Below are 24,465 nucleotides of genomic sequence, written 5' to 3'. Positions count from 1 at the left end.
TGGGATAGTGTCAACGTGGATAGTCATTTCGTTATGCCAATTTAGAATTATTAAGGCTGAAAAAAAAACTAGATTTTTATTACAATTTAGTGAGTGATAAATTATGAACTATTCCAAAACTTTAAAATTGATCTTCAAAATAAAACATTTGCTGTTTTGAATTTCTCCAAAACTAGATCTGGTGCTTTGCAAAATACTTTAAAACATCATGTAAAAAAACATAAAACTTATTGACGAATAAATATACAAATACCTTTTACTACATACTTTTCTCTTGCAAAATAATGAGAATTTATTAATTATGAGCTGACAATATTACAACTGTTTATCATTTTACTTATAAGTTCCACAGTAATCCTACTAATTACTTTTAATTTGCAATGCCTTTTGTTTCACAATGTATTTTGTATTTAAAACTCCTCAGCATGGATGAATGAACCATTCTGAAAAGGGGTAATGTAAAAACGTTTTGTAGTTCTTTGGCATCATTTAAAGTATTTTTGCACAGTTAAAAGTGCACCCTTTGCTAAGGATTTATCTTGTCTCAATAATTTTTAACTATTCTTTTTTGTACCAAACTATGGTTATAACATTGTTTGATTATTCATCTAGATAAATGAAATCATTTATATTTAGTGCTGTTTCAGACTTTTGTGCATTAAATTCTATGACTTCATGTGAAAAGAGATGCATAAAATTATTTAAAATACTTTTAGATGGATAACACTGGGGGAAAAAGTGTTTTTTTCGTTTTCTGTTACATAAAGTTTTATTTTATGGATCTTATATATTATACATTCATACAAAAATAAATGAGCAAAAAATATCATTTTTTTAAAAAAATAAGTAGCTTTCTGATAAAGACTAATTGCAGATTTAAATTCCACACACTCAAATTAGGTAAGATCAAGTACTTATATAATTGCAACAAAAAATTAGTTTCCTAGTGAAATTGTTGTAACTTTTTATGCATTTCTGAATTGTACTGGGCTATCCATGATAGATTGATGGTAGCGGTGCTTAGATCTGACGTAGGATTGAAAGAAAAGAAAAAACGTATAAATGCTTTCATCAGAATGTTTATTTTGAAAATAAGTTATCTTTATAAGTGGGGCTCAATCTTACATATGTTTCTGTCTATAATTAAAATCTGTGATGATTAATAAGTTTTATCAACACTTGTAAGTTAAATCTTAGCAATGAAATACTGAATTGGAGCCCACAGTTGAAATTGATGAGGCTTCTAAACTATTTCTGCCTTCTTTCTCAGTGAAGCTTTGCAGCAACATTTAAAAAGAAGAATAAGTTTTATCACATTGAAACAAAACAGAGTTATCTTGTCCCAGAAAAATTTGTTCCTATGAAAACTATTTTAAGACCAAACGTAATTATATTCGTATTAATAGAAAATTACTCCGATAACCTCATTATTTCCTTGGATTTATATAATAGTCAACAAAAAATCAATAAAATTTCAAAACAAAACAATGTTACATTTATTTCATATAATAAGTATATTGTTATCATGATTATTTTTTCTGTATTTCATTTGAAATTTTCTGTGCAAAATTAATTTGAACTAATGATTTTGGATTCGTGGACAAGTTCCAACTTGTCTATGAATCCATAATCATTAGTTGTACAACTGTACAATAGTATTTACATATAATTCTATCATATAAATATGAACCCTTAATTTGTTTATATTTTCTTTATCTACATGTCAAAGCAAACTCTTTGTACGATTCTGTTTTTATAAATTTTTACAGAAAACTATTGCTCATAAGACCTTGATTGATAATGTACCTGAGGATGTGAAAAAACAAAGAGCTGATGAGGCTTACGCTGTTTTTAGAGAATGTGCTTTGGAACTTCATTCTAAAGAAATTGGCAATCAGCACTTAGTTCAAGTCATAGGTGTAAGTTTTTTTCCTTTTTTTCCAATCTACTGCATGCTGTTTAAATAACAGTTATAAACTATCAAAGATTTTATAGGATAGGAAATATAAATATAAAGAAGGTAAAGAAAAACAATTTTTTTTATATAATCTTTCTAAAGATGGCGTAAGTTCTACAAAACTTTGTATATTATAAAACTGTTGAATTTTTTAAAAACCAAAAGAAAAAAAATGAGTAAAACAATATTTTTGTATTACATATTGTATTATTTTATTATTATGCTATGCATTGTATGAATTATGTTATGAAGTATTTATCCTAATATTTATTATCGTTAATTACCCATACCCTCCAACTGCTACGGAATTTCCGTAGTTTCAGAAATCTTCTTTTCAGACGGTAGCAAAATTAATGTCTTAATATTTAAAAAAAAATTAATTTTAGCGTAACTTGTCCACTATTACTTAGAAAAGTGCAGGCCATATGGCTAGATTCCTAAGTTCTGATAAAAGTTTTATGAGAGATCCATTTGCTTTAAAAATTTCTACTTTGGTTCGCTACCACTAGAAAAAATTATTTTCAAAATCCTCATAAGTTGGAGGGTATGATTACCTCATACTAACACTTTATTTACTTTGCTTTTAGCAGCCATTTTTTCAAACTTATTTACTTGAGCTTTTTACATTATTTTATGAGATAGTTGATATTGGTTTGATAATTAATTTGTAACACCCCACTCCTGCAACAGACTGTGATGGCCAATTAGGTCATGGAGATTATGGCTCCAAAAGTGCAAGACCTACAGCATGATGATGTTGCCTCAGATGAATTGAAAGACATTTTGTCTAAGAGGTTTAAGTGTCCAGTGCATAATGAAGCAGACATCTTTACTTCTCAGACAAATTATTCTTTCAATCAGACTTTTCATACTGATGGAAAATACTAGTACCCGGCGGTTGAAACTGGGCCGTCGGACTTAACTGATGTGCTAGATTCTCTAAAAGAATTTTAAAAAACTATGAGTCAGCATTGACGTCATTTTTATAACTTTTAATAAAGTTTCTCTAACTGAAAAAAATACTATAAAGCAATAAAATAAATTAAAAAATGGAATTTTTATCTTATTTTTAAGGGTTGCAAAATGAAAAGTGGTCATGCATCAAAAATATAGAAGCAATTGTAGTATCACTATTTAGTGTTATAAAAGAAATGATAGATAAAAGAAATGCAGGACAGAACTATAACTATTTTCACTAATTCACATGAGAGCATTTAGAGAATGTTAAGTCTTGCTAAGATGGATATATCTAGAACAGAACTGTAGGAACAAGTTGTATGTTTTTTTGTGATAGATGGTGATTGCACAATTTCTTTTTTCAGACAAAGTGCTGCACAGATGTCATAAATTGTTGCTCTTCAATTACCATTATTTTATATCTTTAACAGAAGCAATGGAAAATTTTTATATCATTTGTTTCCCATAAATCATTAATAAATGTCCATATAATAGTCACTAAAAATTGTACTAATACGTATTTTTCAGTATTATATGCATTCACATTAAATGCTCTTATGGGGACCCGGAATCCCGCAGAATCCTGTATATCGCCCATGTTAAATAGGTCATTTTTACTGTACCTTTTCATCTCCATATACATTCTCTTTTTCAATGTTTGTAAAAGCCTTTGAATCTCCATCACCTAAGTATTTCACATATTTTAATGAATGTAATGGGACACTGCGTTTGAATATTGCTAGAGCTCCATCCACTTCCATTTTGCCACTGCTTCCTTCAAAGTTCTTTTTGCATTTATCAGTATGATTTTTTTTATCCAAACAAACACAATGTTTAGACAGCACCTCAACATCTATTACTTTTCCTGTGTCCACACTTGTAGCAGAAACAACTCCATTTTTTGAAGAAAAACCGCTTCGTTTTTGCCACGTTCCATCAATAGCAACAGCGATGTTATGGTTATCGATATCCTCTGAATTTTCAGAAATAACCTCTTCTGCTGCTCGACTCATAGTCTCTGCACAAACATCAGAAACTACTGATTTGAGCATCAAATTATATTTGCCAAATTTTGTGGGAGGAGGTGGCAGGTTCATCAATCCACAAAATACTTGACCTGCAGAAGCACCTTTGCCTATTGCTCTAAGGCTATACACAAGCCTGGTATTGAGGGCATAAAAGGTATCGCCGTTAGCACTCTTATGCATAGAAGAACTGCAAAAATTATGTAAAAAACTACAGTTTTCACAAAACATTTGTAGTTTTACAGCTAACCCACAGTCTTTACCAACAAGATTGATTTTTACCGACTTATGTCCACAGTTCTTGCAAGCAACATTTTCCAATGCTTCTGATAACAAACCAAGTTCAATAATTATATTTTTTGATATTTGTTCATCCTTTAGACTTTCAAACAAATTACCGCTACTTAGTTTACGGCTAGATGATGAATCGTCTAATGAAATTTTATCAACATTAACATGACTACGTTGTGCTTTTGATTTACTTCCTAAGAAATTGAAAGCCTTACGCTTTTTAAAAACATTTGTAGTTCGACCCATGGCATAAAACTGAATCAAAACACGCGATTCGAAATATCAAATAAAACAACTTATTGATAACTTATTTAACAAAAACAAATAGATTTTTCAACGTAATAAATATAAAACAAAACAAAAATATAATATTAACAAATAAAGAACTAAAACGAACAAATGGTTTTTAAAATATCAAAACAGCACGTTTGCTTCGCAATATTTCAAAAAGATAAACAGAGAGAGTGAAGTGAAAGTTAAAGTAAAACAATCCTTAAAATATAGAAGAAGTAGTCTTATAAAGCTAAAAGCTTAAATAAGTAAAAATTATTAGCTGTATCTTTACTGTACAATTTGAAACGAAACTAAATCGAAGAGATGTCAAATGTCGTCTGCATTGAAACCGAAACCATTTGGTCTGCTCGAGTTTTTTGACATAGTTGAGTGTTTTGAAAAATAAATTAAAATACTTCTACTAATCGGAGAAATATAAACTTGGTATCGTTGGAAAGAAGAAAGTTCAAATTATTTAATGAAATAAAAAAAGTATTTTCGAAAATTTTGATATTTTTAACTTTCCGGGTCCCCTTATGTGAACTCTTAATCAGTTAAATGCAATCTACAGTGAGCTTCTCTTATATTTTTAAACTTAAAGAGTATACTAACACTAAAGAGACTATTACTAAATTTCTGGTTCTGATTGCAGTGCATTCTTTTCATTAGGGCAATCTTTATATGTAATGTATCTTTGTCAAATAAGTAAATCCTTTTAACATTTGCCTGAATTTTCCCTCCCTAGCCCAGCAAAAGATCTGAATTAGATTGGTCTGGTAGAAATGATTGGAACACAAAAGTAATTTATCCACAGGTTCCTATTGCTGTAGAAAATTGTTCTGATGTTCAAAGATTACCAACTCCTGGTGATTATATTGTTGTTGAGGTATTATTTATTTTTATTTATTACTTTTCTTTAAAAATAAAATTTACTATTAATCACATTGTTACATGAGATTCTAATTGTGTGTTTTCATCTTAAAACCTAGGGTACGAATTTAAGCAGTATTAAACATTCTTGCAGTGTATTTTATTTTCTAATCAACATTAGAAGAGCCTGCCAAATTCTGATTTTAGGACTATGAATGTTCAACTCCGTAGCCTTGTAGTTTTGAACCCAAACTAGAAGACAAGGAAACTCCTTGATCAAGCATTAGGACAAGCTAGCCTTTGTGTAGGTGTTTTGATTGGACTAAGCCCCATCTGCGATATATGAAGAGAAAAACCACAAAAACCCTGCTCGGTTAGATTGACAGCAAGAGGATTCTAACCCATGTTCTATTCTAAACTCAGTGGCACGACAGCCCATAAAGGCCTACTGTGCCCAATTCAGTTTTCTTGACCTTGAGCTCTGGAGTGCAGGAGCAGATGTTCCGGTTAGGTGGTCAGCCGAACTCGAAACCCCCAGTGTTTAGCTCCCAAGCATGCTTGGTACTCATTTATCGACCCACTGAAGGGATGAAAGGCTGAGTCAATCTTGCTTGTCCCAAGGATCGAACCCAGGACCTGTGGCGCGAAGCATTACCACTCAGCCACCGGGCGTCACGTTCTATTCTACTAGTAATATTTTAAATCAGCGCTGTGGTTGGTGTGAGCTGGGCGCAGAATTTGTACCAACCAGCGGTCGCTGGTATTCAAACCTGGTTCACCTCATTGTGAGGCGAATGCTCTATCCCCTGAGCCACCACAGCTACATGTAGTGCTGCAGTGGCTCGTACAAAATTAATAATTGTATTGAAGTGATGCCAATTTATAATCCAACTAAACTTTTTCTCATAATTTATGTATAGTTAAGCCCTTTTATAACTTTTTTTTTCATAAAACATAGTTAAGAAGTTTAGTTGGCACTAAAATTCATCGAAATCCAAAATAAAATGAACTATGATGTGAAATCTGAATCACACATACACTTGACATGAAATAAAAATGCAAGTAAAAGGCGTGCTTAGGTTTTTAGCGACCCTGGATTAAAAAGGCATTTTATCATGGTTGATAAAACTTATTATGTTTAAAAATATGTATTAAGCATTTAATTTCTTTTAAATTCTTGTGTTTAACGTTCAAAACTCTGGTTGATCCTAAAATATATCCAAGATTTAAATATAAAGAAAATAAATTTTATTACTTACAATTATGGACATACTAATTATAATGCAATTGATTATTACCATAGAAAAATCCAAAGATGAAAGGCGGGCATTAGTCATCGTTTATCTCAAATATGTTTTACATGATATCTGCTAGAGTTTAGATTTTCAAATTCATGACTTTCCATAACTAATTCCAAGAATTTTTCATGACTTAACGAAGTTACTATTTTCACCGACAAAAACAACAAAAAATTTAAAAAAAGCACTATGCGAACATTCATTGAAATGATAGGTATAACCAAAACTGTTATACTCTGCATCTTCATATTTATAGATTTTAAATTTAAAAAACAGAGTAAAGAAAGAGTTGAAGCTATAAAATAGTTAAAAAAATGCAAAAGCAAATACTTTTTTTCTTTCTTTTTTTTCTGAAGAATTACATTCTAAAGATTTCTTGTTCATCAGAAAGGGAAGAAATACTCCTGATTTTTCTGTTCTCATTTCAAAATAAAAAAATTCGGCAATGACTGGCTTGCTTCAGCTAAAATTTTAAATTGATAAAAAAAAAAATTCTGAAGTGTAAAAGATAATTTCGCTCTAGAAATGTTTTTGCTTTCAGTTTTTGAAAGAACACAATAATTTTTAAAGAACATGATAAAATTATTTTATATTTTAATCAAATATGATTGTGAGTGGGGATTTTGTTACAAATTCAGATATTTGGAACACTATGAAATTGGGGGGAGGGGGTAAATTACATTTCAAAAATTAGGTTTTTCGGCTACCTAAATCCATGACTTTTCATGATTTTTTTTTTTTTTTTTTAAAATAGTTAAAATCATGACAAATTTTGTTCAATACCAAAATTCATGACTTTCCAGGTGTGCGGATACCCTGGTTTCATCAGTTTTGAAAATGAACGTTCTGCAGTAGCAATGGTTACAAAGAATTCTTAAAATAATCACAATAATTGGTTGTCTTTGTACAAATGCTTTAAAATTTTGAATGATGAGGTTATTGTTTCTGGGATAGAACAAATAAAAACTGTCATTTCTGTAAATAAATCTTGTCCATTTATATCAAGCAAAGTCGCTATATTATTGCAATAAGTTAATAAGTCAGAGTTAGTTGTTTTCTGTTCAGCAATATTAAAATGAAATCCAAAAATTTTACCAAACCGTTCCAAACGATTTAGAAGTGATCTTTACTGGTTATAGAAAAAATAAGTAGTACTGATTTTAATTCAAAGTGAAATTATTTTGCACATTGCAAGCATGATAATTTGCTGTACATTAACCTTTTGTACTGGGGCAGAGGTAGAACTAGGACTAAAAGGTAGGAAAAAATTGCAATATCTGGGTTTTTGGTGGCCCTGGGCAGCTGCCCAGTTTGCCCACCCCGAAGAACGACCCTGGTGCATGTTTTGTAACAATTAACTTTTATAGCATTATGAAAAGAGTATGCCCAGTTATATAATTCAGTGCAAAAGGACCACCAGAGGTCTCCCTGTCCATAAAATAGACAGAAAGTGTTACAAAGGGACCTGAACCACTTTCACTTCATTTTCTAAAAGAGGATGCAACACTGAATTGGTTAAGGTTCTTACAATAATGTATATGCAATATTTTGTAATAATTTATTTTTTAATATTGATTTGTCTTTTAAAGAATACAGATCTCAATCTTAGTGATTTAAAATGTCTTGAAGTTGGAGCTATGAGAAGGCAGATTACCGTAAAAAAAAAGTTTGCTTCTGCTTCAAATACATCTTGTAATGTGTGGAATATGTGTTCTTTAATGAAGCATATTAATTGCTAGTTTTCACAATGTAGAAATTCGTTTGTAATCTAGAGCTAAGAACTATTTTTAGCAAAGGATTTGTATTTAGTATTTTTTGTGCTTCACAATTGCTACAACATCAAATTCAAATTTGTTATACTCTGGATACAGTAAATGTTAATTTTTATTTTAATTGATTAAATAAATGTAAAATTTAATGGCACAATGTTGTACCAAACAATAGGTTTTGAAGCAGATCGGAAGATGCTATACTTAATATGTTTTAGAAGTATTAATTATTTATTCTAGTACTTGATGAAAGTAGGCAAAGTGGTACATTGGCAAATAAATGCTATAATTTATCTAAGATAAAATTATAAATACAATAAAACAATTACGTACATCAATTGAAATTATCTGAAGTTGTGCATGGAGTATTAAAGAGGTAAGGATGATGTGTCTAATTCAATAAATCTTTCATTCATAGAACTTATGGAAAAAAGTTGCACAATTTCTTTTAAAACATAGATAAATGATTATGTCAAGTTCCAAATTTCTGTTGCATTTTAAAATAAGGTTCTTCAGTGTGTAACCCACCAAATCATTTTATTCAGTTTAAAACAATAGTTCAAAGATATTATAATGAAAAAAATTGTATAAAGACAATTATTTTGGATGATAACTAAAAGTGCAAATTGTGTAGCTTATACTTAAAAAATAGAGGAATTAGTTTGTTTAGTGTTTAATAAAGACATGTAATTAGTTTAAAAACAAGCATTCACGAATGTAAATTTTAAAAAAAAAATGGTATATGTATATAATTGCAAGAACATTAACCAATTCAGTGTTGCTCCCTTTCTTAGAAAATTAAGTAAAAATGGATCAGATCTGTTTGTAACACTTTCTGTCTATACTATACTGTCTAGATAACATGTAATGCTAGACTTTGACAAATATAAAAACACAAATTGGCAATTCATTACAAATTTTTATAAGATGCAAAAATATAAAAGATGAAATTTTAAATAGTTATTTTTAAGAGAGTCATTCTTTGTGAAGATGACATACACTCAGTTGTAACTTTGAAATTTGCTTTTAAAATTTCTAATTTTATTTGAAAATAATTCTGACCTTTAACGTTGAATAGGCACTTCAACCCCTTTGACCTTGAATTCGGCAGGAAGATGATAAATGACGGGTTAGATACACTGCACTATATATAAATATCTTAAATATGAAATATTATTCACAAATTAATATTATGATATCATTAATATTATATGAAATAATATTATAACAATCTGCCAATTACAAAACTAATTTAAAAAAATGTTCTAATAGTAGAACACTAAGCTATAATTAAGCAAAATGAGAACATTTATTGTAAGTACACTTAACAATTATTTTGTTTCAAACATTTTGAAACAATTTGTGTGTGAAGGCATAAGAATATGTCATATTTCTTACAAATAATGTTATTTAGTATGTACAATTTACCTGTTTGCATCTATGTTGCTTTTACCTTTTTAATGATGTGATTTAGTTCATTATATCTTAAACCTTTGCAACATCTTATATATTTAAAAAATTTTTTTTACTTTGCATATTATCTATACAGAAATAAAAAAGAAGAATTTTAATGATATTTGGAATAAGCAAACAATATTCAGTTAATTGTTCAATGAAAATTATACATACAATTGCATATTTTTGATCTATTTTAACTTTATTTGCTCTGCTATGGACGTCATGCCTTACACTGAGCAAATTTGACAGAAAGTTTCTATTCTTGCATGTATAACTAGTAGGACACTAAATTTCGCCATTAATAGATATGCTTGGATGTAATATTAGGAATTGTACATATTTGCACCTTGAAACCTATATTTTTTAATATTAATGTTTTCTACAAGTGGCATCCTTTAGAATGAAGTTATTAAATTTAAAATTATTTTCAATTTGCATGAACTCTAGTGTAAGAACGAAAATAAATATCTTTATGGTTTTAATTGCCTTTCTTCTGCATTTATCATATTTATTATTTTCCATAAAATAATAGAGTTGCACTTATCCTTAGAGTATTAATGTATTGAAATTTTTATTTCAGATTATGTCTTGCTCATCCCAAGTTTTGAAGGGAAAACCTCTGTATCATACAACGTTACAGAATTTTTATGCTGATCAGAGAAAAAAATATGTATCATATAATTAATAAAATAATTAATTCGTTTTAGAGCATTTTTATTTTTGTAAGTTTTTTTCGATTACCAACAGTATTGATAGCCATAAATATAGCAGTTGTTTTAAATTACCAGGAGTTGCTTTAAAAGAAAAAATGGAAGTGTGAGTAAATCTATATAGATCCTTCAAATACTTCAGCTCTTTGTTAAATACTTTAAAAAGAATAACCTATTCTTGTTCTGATAACAAAGTTATCTTTAAGTTTATGACCTCGGTGTTCAGAATTAAATTAAATGCTACTGACTCACCCCTATAGTACAGAAATCCCTAGCTCGCATCGTCGTATTTTACCATTAAAAAAATTTTCAAAGCGGCCACTTACAAAAAATAAATGAATGATTTCTTATTTTAAGTCTTAAGACTTCTGTAACCATTTATAATCTACAACTATGCCTTTAAGTTATTGAAAATATACCTAATGATCAATGTATTTATGTTGGAAATATTTCGTATGCTAATTTTGATGAAAATAACTCAGTATGTAAAATTTTTAAGCGTTTGCATAAAAATGGTTTCATACTATCACTTTGCAATTTAAATTGAATACTTAAATTATTTGTCTCATTTATTATTTAATAATAAATGAGAGGTCTTGAGGGAAGTAAATGATCTTGTTAATGAATATTATCTGGTTGACTTGAAATTTTTCATGGTTCATTATATCTCAGCCGTTTCGGCGTCTTCCCAATTCAATCTGTTGATTAGTCTATTTTATACATAGTCTTTTCATCCCATTTTTTTCTTTTTTTATTACAATGATTATATTTCAGGGCCCTAATTGTAATTTTGTAGTTTAGTAAATTATTTATTATTTCCAGTATCAGAAAATCTAATTTTAAATGGTTATTTATTTAAAAACTATTAAGTATGGAATTAGACATTAACATTTTTACGAAGGATCGCCCATAATTTTCTAATGAATTAGCTAAAAAATTTTGAAAGTTTCGTTGAAAACTATTTTTTTGTTTTCGTTTTTTTATCCCATTATTTATGTAATTGTGTTTACTATTATGTAATAATGTATTATGATTGTTATGTTTGATAAATGAATAAGGATTTCTGTGCTAACTAACTCCAGGTAGTGCAGTCTAAAAAAATTGTTTTCAAATAATTCCTTCCTTGAAAAAAAAGATAACTATTATAAATAAATATAAATATTATTGAAAAAAAGATAAATGTTTAAAGCAAAAAATAGAAAAATCATTACCATTACTTTAAAATGCATACCTATTAAAAAATTTTATATTTCAATATCTAAGAGAGAAAAACAGAATGGCAAGGGAATATAACATTAACAGGACTGAAATGTCTGCTACGATCTATCAACTATGTTTTTTAATAAAGTTTCTGAATGAAACATATTTTGAAGTCCAATTAAAGAATGATATTTATAAAATAACAATAATAGGAAATTCGAAGTTAATTATTTTTTTATAATACTCCTTTGAATTTTTAAACACAATAAATTATACAAATATATTAATTAAAAAAATATTAAAAACTTTTTTTAATAAAACAAATTAAATATGAGAGGCTAAAGTTCAAAAATTTAATAATTTTTAAATTCCCAGGTATTTATTTTTTGAAAAAAATAATGTATTTTTAATTAAGTTAAATATCTCAGTGTTTTTTGAAAAATGTGGAGAAACTGCATGAGCTTTAAAAGTTTCAAATTCACAAGAAGACAATTCATTTGTCATAGCTAAAAAAAAATGTCTTTTCAATTAAAAAAAAAAATTTAATAACGTAACTGCTTCAATGAAACACGTGTTAACTTAGAAATGTAAATAATTCTGCGATACCAAACGAAAAAGTTTTCGACTTTTAACCTGTATTCTAGACTCCTTTGAATATTCAAAACTAAATTAGCCTCCCCTAAAAGTCTTTACTGTCCACTAGATTGCAGTAGCACCTGCCCATGTTGGGAGTTGGTGTTTAAATTTTTTGTTGTTCTATTACATTCAATTAATCAAGAAATAACAAAACACATAAAAATATATAGTTCTTTTCTATGAAATGCCTTGTTAGTACTCAAATTAAGCTATGAAATTTCTGTTTTTACGCCTAGTTCATGCACTATTTTACCCAGTCGATTTGTGCTACGGTTTTTCTGTATGTAGGGCTTTTTTATTGATTTTTGCATTAATTTCAAAACTAAATCCATATTTTCACTTTTTTATCAAATGTTTTAGATTAGTCTATAGCAGGGGTTTCCAACTGGCGGCCCGGGGGTCGCATCCGGCCCGCGAACCGAAATATATTATTTGTCATTTTTTTGCGCACAATTTTCGTAAAAACTCTATATGGGTTTAAAATACTTTTCTCGTTAATAGAAACCTAATTTCTTCCTTTCTGATAAATTTAACATACCAATGGTGCAAAAAAATTTACTTCTCGCATTTTGCATCTAAGAAAATATTTATTCAAATACAGAAATAATCATGTATGTTACTCTTTTTTATTTATTTATTTATTTTTTTTTTTGTATTTTATGAATATAATTCAGCTTGTGTGTATCAAATTTTCTCGAAGAAATTCTCCGATTTAACTTTTTGAAACCACTCATTTTGGACGAAAATATTTACACACACATTTGTAAATTTTAAAGGTAAATATCTATTCTCTGGTGGTTGCAGCAGACAAACCTCAATTTTCTCATTGAACATTTTGTGTGGTACTATGTAAGTTTTAATACCAACCTTTTTAAAGTTTTCTATCTTAACAATTAGATATCTGTTGCACATTAATTGCTTAATACGAAGGTGCACATTAAAGTTATTGTAGCCCGAATTTTTATTATTTATTTAATATTTTTAGAAATATTATCAGTAACAATTAAGCATTTTTAAAAATTAACTTCTTATTTTAATTTGTGATTCAATACTTTTGTTTTGTACAACTTGGTAAAAATCTGACAGTAATATTTAATGTTCCTTCAAACATAAAAGAGTCCTACATAAAATTTTGATAAAGTTGCGGCCCGCTATTTGATTTGTGTTGTTAATTGTGGCCCCCGGCCTCATGTAAGTTGGAAACTCCTGGTCTATAGGGAATTGTCTAACAACAAATCTGTGAGCGAAAATCAAACATTCAGAACACTGACTTTTATTAATTACTTCAATGATAAATCTGGAATTTATAGTTAAATAAATAAGAAAAATCCTGCTATGTAATACTACTACAAAATCTTCATAAATTTATAGTTTTGGAAAGGGAAAAATTCCACAGTACGAAAATACAAAGTTACTTCACATTGTGAAATTAAAAATAATTTAACATGATTAATAAGTGCAACAAACATTTAATTAGACATAGTTGAGTTACTTATTCAATACACTTTAAACACCTTAAACGTAACAAAATAGATTAAAACTGAAATTAATGTATTTTCGAATGGAGATCTTATCTTGCCGAGAAAAAATGCCGATTTGTGTGACTTTTAATTTGTACTTGTTTTAACTTTGCGGTAGCATAAGTGGCAGAAAATTTTAACGTTAAGTTAATACATGCAATAAATAATAAAAATTAATTCAAACTCTTAAAATATAGTTTTAAGTATAATCGATAAAGTATTAATAATCACATACGCAATCAGTTAAGTACATTTTATAAGTCAGCAAGATCAGTATTCAAAATAATGATTCAAGATCATTTGTAATATTTACCAAACTGAAATCTATTACCATCCCGTGCAACCGTAGAAGTTAATCCAAGATGACTTTTGAATAAAAATTTCAAAAATAGCATTCAATACCATATCAATTATAATTGGATAAGTGTGACCGATATAAGCGAAAAGTTTCAACCAGCTTAGAAAGGTCTGCTGGCTTAAATGCAAAAAATTAAAGATTTGTTGTTCCTTGATTGTTTGAAAACATACTTTGTTGAATTGTTGCGTAATGAAGCACTAAAAATTGCAAGCATGGATCATGGTGTCTTACAGAATGAAGATTCCAAACTGTGACACACACTGTGAAGGATTTGTCCATCCATGAAGGGTTGTCCATTGTACTTACGCCCAAAGTTATCGTGACGGGCTTTTCCGGCTTAGTGGTCTCGCCCTTTCACTAAACGCTCAGTAGCTAGGAGGGAGCGGGTTCGAATCCACAACCCTGGATGTATCATAGTGCTGTCCTAAACTAACTTGTGCTATCTGTTCTTCAAACTTGCCTCGTTCCAAACAGTACTTTGTAATATGCACGCAAGCCTGTATTATGCACGTGTAACAATAATGGAACTAGGGTAACGTTGCTAAAGAACAACGGAAAAAAAATTACTTTGGAACAAAATAGATTATTGCCTAAATTCCAAGTTCTTTGCGTCCCGCAGTGGACTGATCGTTAAGACACGGTTCTCAGCAGATCATCAAAGTCAAGCATCACTGGCTATGGTCAGCGTGCGGGTGGGTGACCACTTGGATCAGCCTTCGTAGGGAGTGCGGTATTGGTCCTCGTTAAACTGTTCTACCGTAAAGTGCTCGACTTCGCGTGCAGGTCGTCGGGCTACCGAAGCGGGGGTGCAATCCCCTCTGCAGAGGATCAAAATTGTGATGGCATGTCTTCGGATTATCCTCAGGGATGTTTCCCAGACCGTCGCCAATAGCCCATTGTGCAGCTCCAGTGCGACGTAAATGAACAACAACAACCAAGTTCTTTGCCCGAGAATTTTTTCGACCCAACGCTCTGAAGTTTATAGGTTGTTAATTCATATCCCGCCGTAATTCTGGATGATTTTTGCGTTGTTCTCTGTTTTTTCTGTTTCTTTGAAGTTCGTTTTACTTCAGTACGCTTAAAGGGTTAACTCTTGTATGTTCGCTTGTTATCTCAGATGTGAGTCGCACGAACATATGACCTTGTCACAATCCGGAACCTTTGCTTCGCTGCCAGACTTAAAAACGTTCTGCACAAGCATTTAGTCGCCAAAATAGTCGAACATCGTAATAAAATAAGCGTAAAATAAAGTAAAGTAAGTAGACAATGAACGATAGATTAAACCTGTGATGGCAAACCAAAAAATTAACAAACATATTTTAAGTAATCATATAAAAATTGCAATAATAGAATCTTTCATTTTTTTCTATGGCTGCATGGATAAAAAAAAATTATGAATATTTCTATGTATAATAAAAACTAATGTTCTTTTTTTTTTAAAAAAAAAAAGAAAAATTGACACATTGAGATTAAAAATAGGGAGCAGACAAATTCAATTAATGTAAATTAATTTTAAATTAAGGTAAGTAACTTTATTTCTTAAAGAGTTTCTAGTTTTGCTAAAAATAAGGGACTGAAAAATCCTAAATTGGAGACCAACAAACTTAACCCGAAAAAAAAGAGATGGTTAAATAATGTTTCAAAAAATCTAATCGAAATGAACTAAACTAAGGATTTAGATCAACATTGTTCAACAAGTAAAGACCCATTGTAAGTTGTAGAGCCATAAAGGAAAGAGCTCAAAAAATTTGTCATTATTGAACTAAGTAAACAACTGTGACAGAGAAAGCCAAAGTCCCGAAGTCATCGTTTATAGTTTGTCTATGGAAAGAACAACCCTCACCATTCGTATGGAGCATTGTCGGTGCCTATGGTTACGAGCGAATCAGTGGAAGAGGCTCCCCTCTTTGATATGCATTATTTCTTGTTCCCATGGAAGACTCCTTAGACTTTGTGGCTAGGGGAGTTCTTTCGATAAACAAACTATACAAGTAGCAGAAAAGTACTTAATTAACCCTAGATAGCAAAAGTCATCTCGCAAAGTCGATATTTTTCCGTAAATCTAACATTTTTAAAGATTACAAAGGTTAAATTTTATCCCTTATTTAGATTTTAAAAAAAATAATAAATATAAAAAAATAAAAATAAACAAGTTTCTGATTTGTAGTCGAATGAATAGATATAGAACAATAGTGATTTAATTTATCTAAGGATAAAGTCGGTTGGATAATTATTGAAATAGGTTTTCTGGTGAACGGCTCCACTTAACCCTTTTGTATTCTTAAAAAAAACCCCTTAGAATAAGGGTTTTATTATTGCTATTTAATGCCGACCGGCCTGTGTAGGAGGCAGGGAACTGTTGTTGTAAGAACACATACATATAGTTGTTGTAAGAACACAAGTTTTCCGCTTTTTGACATAATTCGCAAACTTACCAAGCTTGTCTATAAATACATTAAGACAGACCCGAATCCAGATTTGTACAGAAAACTCAAATACAGACTTAGAGAGCCGAGGTGGCTCAGAGGATTGTTCTTGTAGTTCATTAACGTCGCACTGGAGCTGCACAATGGGCTATTAGCGACGGTCTGGGAAACATCCCTGAGGATGATCCGAAGACATGCCATTACAATTTCGATCCACTGCAGAGGGGATGGCACCCCCGCTTTGGTAGCCCGACGATCTGCACGCGAAGTCGAGCACTTTACGGTAGAACAGTTTAACGGGGACCAATACCGCACACCCTCGGTCCCTACGCAGACTGATCCAAGTGGTCACTCACCCGCACTTCGATGATCTGCTGGGAACCGTGTCTTAACGATAAGTCCACTGCAGGACTGAATTTTTTGTGTAATGTTGATACGAATTCTGCTCCTGGCTCGCATGAACCACAGTGCTGATGTAAAATATCCTCAGTGGTCGACGGATCATTGGTTAGAGTCCCCTTGCCATCGGACTAACCGTGAGGGTTTTCCTCTCCATGTAATGCAAATGCAGGCTAGTTTCAATAAAAAGTTCACGAAGGATAGTTTGCCCCACTGCTTGATCCAGGAATTTCCTTGTTTTCTGGGTAGAATTCAAAATTACAAGGTTACGGAGTCCCGCTTATAAAATAAAACGAAATACGGATTGTAAAATGTTTTTGAAGCTCTTTCGCGTGTATTATTATTATTGCAATTATTATTTTGGAAATGTTTTCAGACTTTATTTAAATCCATGCAATTTTAGACTTTATCACTTTTAAACACTTCTTAAATTGATCGGTTCTATCGAAATCAATTACTAGTTATAAGAAGCTGTCAAACATCTTCACATTATAGTCTTAAAACATCTAATTTGCGAAAAAAGAACTTCATAAAACTTAAATCCCAAAACATACCATGGAATATATGAATCCAGAAATTAGAATTAAAAACTAGAAAAAATATAAAAAATAAGCTTTGTTCTATGTTTCCAAATTAGTATTCCTAAACTTCTTAAAGGAACAGATTATGCAAATTTTTTTCCCAGTTTTCTTCAGGTACTAATTATCATAAACTTGTCTACATTACTTTCATGCTTAGACTTAACGTCCTATAGTTGAAACTACAAAACATTTTTCGATGGCTAAATAAATTTTACTCTTGTTTTCTATATATTTTTACTTATTCAACATTTTATCATTCGTGTAGTCTAATTCCAACTTATATGTATTGAAATTTGAAATAAGATCATTGCATTTTAAAAGAAAAAAAACTCTGTTTCCTGTTTAAAATTTCGGTATATTAACATTTCAATTAAACATCGTGCGATTAATCACTGCTTTTAGTTTTACTAATCATTTGTACAATTTTTTAAACCAATCATTATTGTATATTTTTTACACTTTTTGTGTTTTAGTAGATCCAGGAAAAGAAACTTAACTTTTTTTTTATTGCGTTTTTGTTGCAATGAGGCACTTTAACGATGTCAAAAAGTCGTATAAAACAGAGAGGGAAAAATTTAGCTAAAATGTACACTTGTTTCCAAACAAGGATCGCAATTCAGTAAAGAAGAATAATTTTATTTTTACAATTTTATTTTTATACTTTTTTTTTTTTTAAATTATCACGGCAAGCCTTTTTCGTGCGAATTTTTTTTTTTTTTTTTTTGAATCTGCTTGAAAATTGCAAAATATTTGAATAAGAAAAAAGAAACCTTGCATTTATATTAATCGATACAATAAAGTAGGCTGTTGACGGTAACTTGTAAAAATGTTTCCTTTGTTAGTGTATAAATTAGGAAGATTGTTAGTGTATGTTCACTAATTAATTGTAAGCTTATTTAAATTCGGTGAAACTGCTCAATTCGAAAGTAATAACAGTAATTACTTTTTCAATCACTTTTAGCTTCATCTGTTTAATTGTTAGTTCAATCTATTTTAATCTACCAAACTTATTAAAAAATGAGACATTTTTAAGTATTAATTCAAAATACTATATATTCACATTACTATATATTTGAAACATAACTTTAGGTATGACGATTATTAAAAGCTTTCTCTTGGCATCTTACAGTCTGTTAAATAATGTAATAGAATCACTTTTCTGTATTGGATTTTTTTGAAAGAGTAACAACGGGTTTTTACGGTGTACTATCTTAAAACGCACATTCCTTAGACATTTATAGCTGATTATTATAAATATTTACGGTAACACTGAAAAAATTGTACTTTATGAAAGAGAAACAATCTGATTTGTATGAAACTGAATTTTTAAATTTGCTTTGACATGGCATTTTAAAATTTGCTTTGCATACATAAGAATAGTATCATTTAAAAATGTTTGATTTGATAGAAATTACTGGTTTTATTATAACAACCACGAAAAAATTCAATTTTAGTCATTGTAATTAGCATAACTCGAATAAATAAAAAGATTAGTTCCCGTACATTCCAAAATTAATTTAAGTTCGATTTCTTTCTTCGTTTACGCTTCAGTTATTGAAGATTCCTTTTTAATATTTAAAAATTGTAATGACGCCCTTTACCTCGTGAAAATATTGCATATTTTACTAAAGAAATTATTTTATGATAAATAAGACGCCGGATAAAAGTATCGATGCTAGATGACTTTTCCATAACTCATGATTGTTCTGGTGATCTCAAATTACTGTATAAGCAGCGTGACAAAACTAATAAATACAAATAATTAACGAGAAACGACAAATAATTAACGAAAAAGGCGAGATAAACATTAAAACCTATTTGATTGCCTAAGGAAATCAAGAGGTGAAATTGTATAACTATTAGAAACATCACATTTTGTCGAACAATCAAACTGGTTTTGATTACTTTAATCCAGACTTCCCCAGAGTTTGATAGCATTTTTACTTTTTCCTAACTTAAATACTAATTTTATGACCCCTACTTACGCATACTTTTATGGCAACAACTATATAATTATATAAGTAATAACATTGATGATTAAAGAACCTCTTGCCAACGAAAGTGTGAACAAATTAAAAAAGTGCTCTTTTAAAATTAATCCGAAAGTACAGAGCAAAGTAATAATTTAAAATCATAACAAGGACACAGTATTTTACTGAAATAATGAATTACTAAAGCCAAAAAATGTAAATAAAGCACAAATGAAATACAGAGATGAACAGTTTCGGTTCTAAAAACAAAAACTTAAACTAGGGTTTAGACACTGAGCGATGTTCTTGTTTAATAGAACCAAAGCTATGTGTATACTTAGTGTTTTATTCACATTTTTTTCCCTTCAGTCTACGTGGCACAAAATATACCCTATCCTCCTTTTGGATATAACAATTACTTTGTAGAGCCATTCATGTTGTCGGCGCTAAAACCCATCAATTGTTTTAACTTATTATGGTAACAAACCTTGTTACCATAAAAAGCTTAACAATTGTTTGGGAAGATTCGCAAACTGGCAGCAGAAGAATTGCAAATTCGTATTTATTTCGAACTTTTGACTTAAAATTGATAACTTCAGATTTTGGATCGTATTAGTATATGAATGTAATCTTACAAGCAAATTGAAAATCACAGCTAAAAAAATGAAAAATTTATTAATGCATAGTATAAATTTTAATTTAAAATGAGTAAACAAAGTTTCGATGTAATAATAGATTGCTTTATAAAAGTATTCACAAATATTTATAACTTGGAATTCACAAGCTAGTCATGGTATAATTTAAAAATGCATATAAAATTTTTAGATACACTGAAACATGAAGTTGTATTAAAATAATTTAATATTTAAAACATCCGAGAGATTAGTATAAAACTCACCACACGTGAATATAACCATCAAGAAATATCAGAATTTATGACAAAATATTCTGATCTATAGTCAAATAACATCTCGAAGAAAAAAGTATTCTGGTCAGGTTAGTAACATAATTACAAATCAACTCTTTTATTCATTTTGTCGTTTCAAGGCGATAACATATCAAGAAGAAATTAGTACTTCTCTGTCACTATATTATTGCATATAAACTTTTCTATTCGCATAGTTGTACTTGTTTGCAAAGCGCCATTTAAATAACATCTCACGAAGAAATTAGCATTTTCTCCGAGTCACTATAGTGCCGTGAATAAACATTTCTATTCACATAGTTGTACTCATTTGTAAAGCCATTCAAATAACGTATCAAGGAGAAGTCAGAACTTCCTCCGTGTCCTAATGGAACCATTTGTGCGACGATTTTAATTCGCACGGTCGTACATATTTTCAGTGTGTCATTCAAATAACATCTCACGAAGAAAATACTGCTGTGTCACTAGTGCCTCGTGTAAGAGTTAACATTTTCATTCAAATTATTCTGAGTCTAATATTGTCTCTTCGAAGAAATCCAATAATGGACACGTTAAAATTCTTCTGGCTGCGTCAGGTGGATTTAAATACCTTGCTATATGATCCAAGGCTAAGTTCATTTTTAAAAACGATATCGTAAGCATACGGGTAAAATAAGGGTATCTGCTAATTTCTTCCCCATAAGTTAGGAAAACAGATCTTTCGAAGTCTTCAAGATTATTCTTCAATAAATTAAGCGTCCGTTCACTATGTATCCCGAAATCGAGGAAACCTCCCTTATAATCCACACGATCCTGCTCGCGTGTTCTAACAGACTTAATTTGAACGAAAGTCAGCAATTTTCCTTTCGCACTGTAACATACGTTTATGAAGTCTAATACTTCAAGTAATTTCTGTGCCGCACAAAACTTGCTCAATCCTTTCCATCCACCTCCAGCATAAAACTGATCAGCGATAACAACAATAAACTCATCTTTCATAAATTTCGAAACTATTTTAAAGTATCCATGGCCAGTTCTCCGTCTACAAAACTCTATAAGAGAAAAAGCAAAACTATAAGCATACATCAAAATGAGGAATGCATTAGTAAATTCTTTGAGTATTTTGGCGAAATGGGAGTTTAACAAGGAATCCAAATTGTCCCAGATGATGTCCGCCGATGTAAAAAACATTTCCAAGTCACTCCTGTGCATGGGACCAAAAGCTTGGTAAAAAACGCTCATCTGCTTCATAAATCTACCATAAAGTTCATCATTAGAATAATTTACGACAAGAGCCTTAGAAGTCATTATGTCCATATCCCGAAACACATTGCGAAGGAATCCTCTCAATTCTTTGTTCTGTAAATTCATAATTGTAAAAATTTAAAAACACAGTTCAACAAGTACAAACTACTTGTAATGGAGGGAATAAAATATGAAAGCGTTGGGGCTAGCAGTCACAGAGAATTTATGTGTATACTTTTAACGTATATCTTTTAAATAAGTGGAAATTTTGTAGAAACCCTAATGAATTAAATTTTATTGGAAACGCTGCCCCCGCCTATTTCTTTCAGCTCAACATCTGATAAACACATTCCTGGCCGAGCAGTCTCAAAATCCGTCGAACACCTTATAGCGTGGGGGTCAGGGGGTTCGAATGTCGCCATAAAACTGGAAGTATCTTTGTAATATCCTAATCTAATTAGAGGTATATGTTAACAAGGGCTTATGAACCGTCTTAGTAGTTTGCAGAGGTTCCTGTCTGTGCTGTCTCGCCATTCCGCTAAGCATTCTGTGGCGTGAAGGTAGCGGGTTCGAATCACGCCGTAACTCAGGATGTATCATTGTGATGTCCTCCTCTGACTTATGCTATCTCCTTTTTTTTTTTTTTTAAAAAAAATCACAAGGGCTTCATAAGTCGTACTTAATGAATAATCAGCGTCCATATGCATCGAGGTAAACATTAAATCTGTCGGGAAAGAGTTGAAAAGATATAGGGTAAAAAAGTCACACAGTAGACTGATCGTAAAGACAAGGTTCCCAGTAGAGCACCGAAGTCAAGTCTCACGGGCTGCGGTCAGTAAGCGGGTGGGTGACCACGTTGATCAGTCTTCGTAGGGACCCAGGGTGCGCGGTATCGGTCATCGTTAAACTGTTCTACCGTAAACTGCTCGACTTCGCGCGGTTGACTTTGGTTGTCGGGCTACCAAAGCAGGGGAGCCATCCCCTCTGCGGAGGATTAAAATTGCGAAGGCATGTCGTCGGATCAGCCTCAAGGATATTCCTCAGACCGTCGCCAATAGCCCATTATGCAGCTCTAGTGCGGCATAAATAAAAGTACCTACATACAGGGTAAGAAAGGGTTAGTCCAAGGCTTTGCCCACGTTGTCTGTTTGAGCTCAAAATTACGCGGCATTCCGGCCATGACTGTTAAAAGGAAAGGGTTTTGAGAAATGGGACTAGGTGCTGGGCATTAGCTGTAGCTATCTCACTGTTCCGTTAAACGTTCTGTAGAGTGAAGGTAGCGGATTCGAATCCCACTGTAACCCCGAGCGACGATCTGGGAAGCATAATTTAGGTCAGGGCTCGAAAAAACTCAGAAACTTTACCCGTCCGCGAGGACGGCTTGTCCATTCAACAATGTACCCGTCCTCCTTTGAAACTAACCCGTAGCTTCTAAATAAATAAAAATATAATTTTCTCTTATTTATTACAAACATTTATATAAATTGCACTATGAATTAGTAGTTACTAGGATTACATTATACAGTAATGAAAGAAATACAAGGTTACTAATAGTAACCTAGTATTTCCTTTATGAAATAATTTAAATGACAAAGGTCAAGTTATCTGGAATGTCAATTTATCCGAGGGTACTGCGTTTTTTGAGTTTGAAATTGAAAATGTATCACGAACATTAACGGAAAAATGGCCGTCCGCGCGGACGTCGGATTCCAGAAATTCGTTGCCTGCGGGGAGTTTTTGACAGCCGAGGACGGGCGGTTTTTCGAGCCCTGATTTAGGTTGATCCGAAGATATGCCATCACAATTTTGATCCTCAACATAGGGGATTGTTTCTCCGCTGTGGTAGCCCGACGACCTGCGAACGCAGCCAAATACTTTGTGGTAGAACAGTTTAACGAGAACAAATACTGCGAACCCGCGATCCTGCAGCCTGATCAAAGTGGTCACGCACCCGCTCACGCACCCGCTACCACCGCCGGTGATACTTGACTTCAGTGTTTTACTGTGAACGATGTCTTTAAGATCCGTCTACTGCAGAAAAGCTTGATAAGGGTAATTCGCACTTTGCAATGAGCACACAAACCAATGCAATAAATAAGTAAAAAAAAAAACTTACGAACTATACTCTCAATGGCCGGGAAATATTGCCCTTCAGCTCAACTCTTTTAAGTCATTCATGTGATTAGATCTTTTCATTTTCTTTTTAGTGATACCCTTCAGCTATTGGTTTTCCAGTTTCATAAAGACTTCTTTTTCCCCATTCCATAATAAAAGCAAGAATAATTTATGAATGAATAAAAAACTTGCAAAATGTGAAACACTAAGATCCCTGGCTCGAAGGCGTAGGCTCTGAAGACACCATGAACCTCGGCATTTAAAAGTCAATAGCATACAAGCGCTTCACTGAAGTAGCGCATACACAAGTCAAACCAATATAGTTGAAAGCCCCGGACAGCGACAGATCGCAGGTTCGTACTTTTAATTTAATTTTATGGCAAGTGTTAAATAGCTGACCAAGTTTTTGGTTAACGGCTATCAATTTTCAACTTCGTACACTTGTAATATTGGACCCATGCAAATTTTCTTTGTCTCAAATATTGAAGGGGAGCTTCAGAGAT

The 24,465-nt window shown here is 31.3% G+C and overlaps 1 protein-coding gene across 1 annotated transcript in view; it reads left to right on the top strand.

Moving 5' to 3' along the window:
- Positions 1-10,600, top strand: part of LOC107438981 (mitochondrial tRNA methylthiotransferase CDK5RAP1) — a 31,900-nt gene extending 21,300 nt beyond the window's left edge. Inside the window, exons 10-12 of the mRNA XM_043045138.3 lie at positions 1,770-1,919; positions 5,249-5,389; positions 10,479-10,600. Of these exons, the coding sequence (XP_042901072.2) occupies positions 1,770-1,919; positions 5,249-5,389; positions 10,479-10,583 (396 nt within the window). The 3' untranslated portion in view covers positions 10,584-10,600. The remainder of the gene's footprint in view (positions 1-1,769; positions 1,920-5,248; positions 5,390-10,478) is intronic.
- Positions 10,601-24,465: the final 13,865 nt, after the last annotated feature.

Source organism: Parasteatoda tepidariorum, chromosome 3, assembly GCF_982258835.1.
Source record: "Parasteatoda tepidariorum strain Cologne lab strain chromosome 3, Ptep-v5.0, whole genome shotgun sequence".
NCBI classification, from domain to species: Eukaryota; Metazoa; Arthropoda; class Arachnida; order Araneae; family Theridiidae; genus Parasteatoda; species Parasteatoda tepidariorum.
Note: the sequence above shows the minus strand (reverse complement) of the source record. Positions and strands in the feature narration are given on the sequence as shown.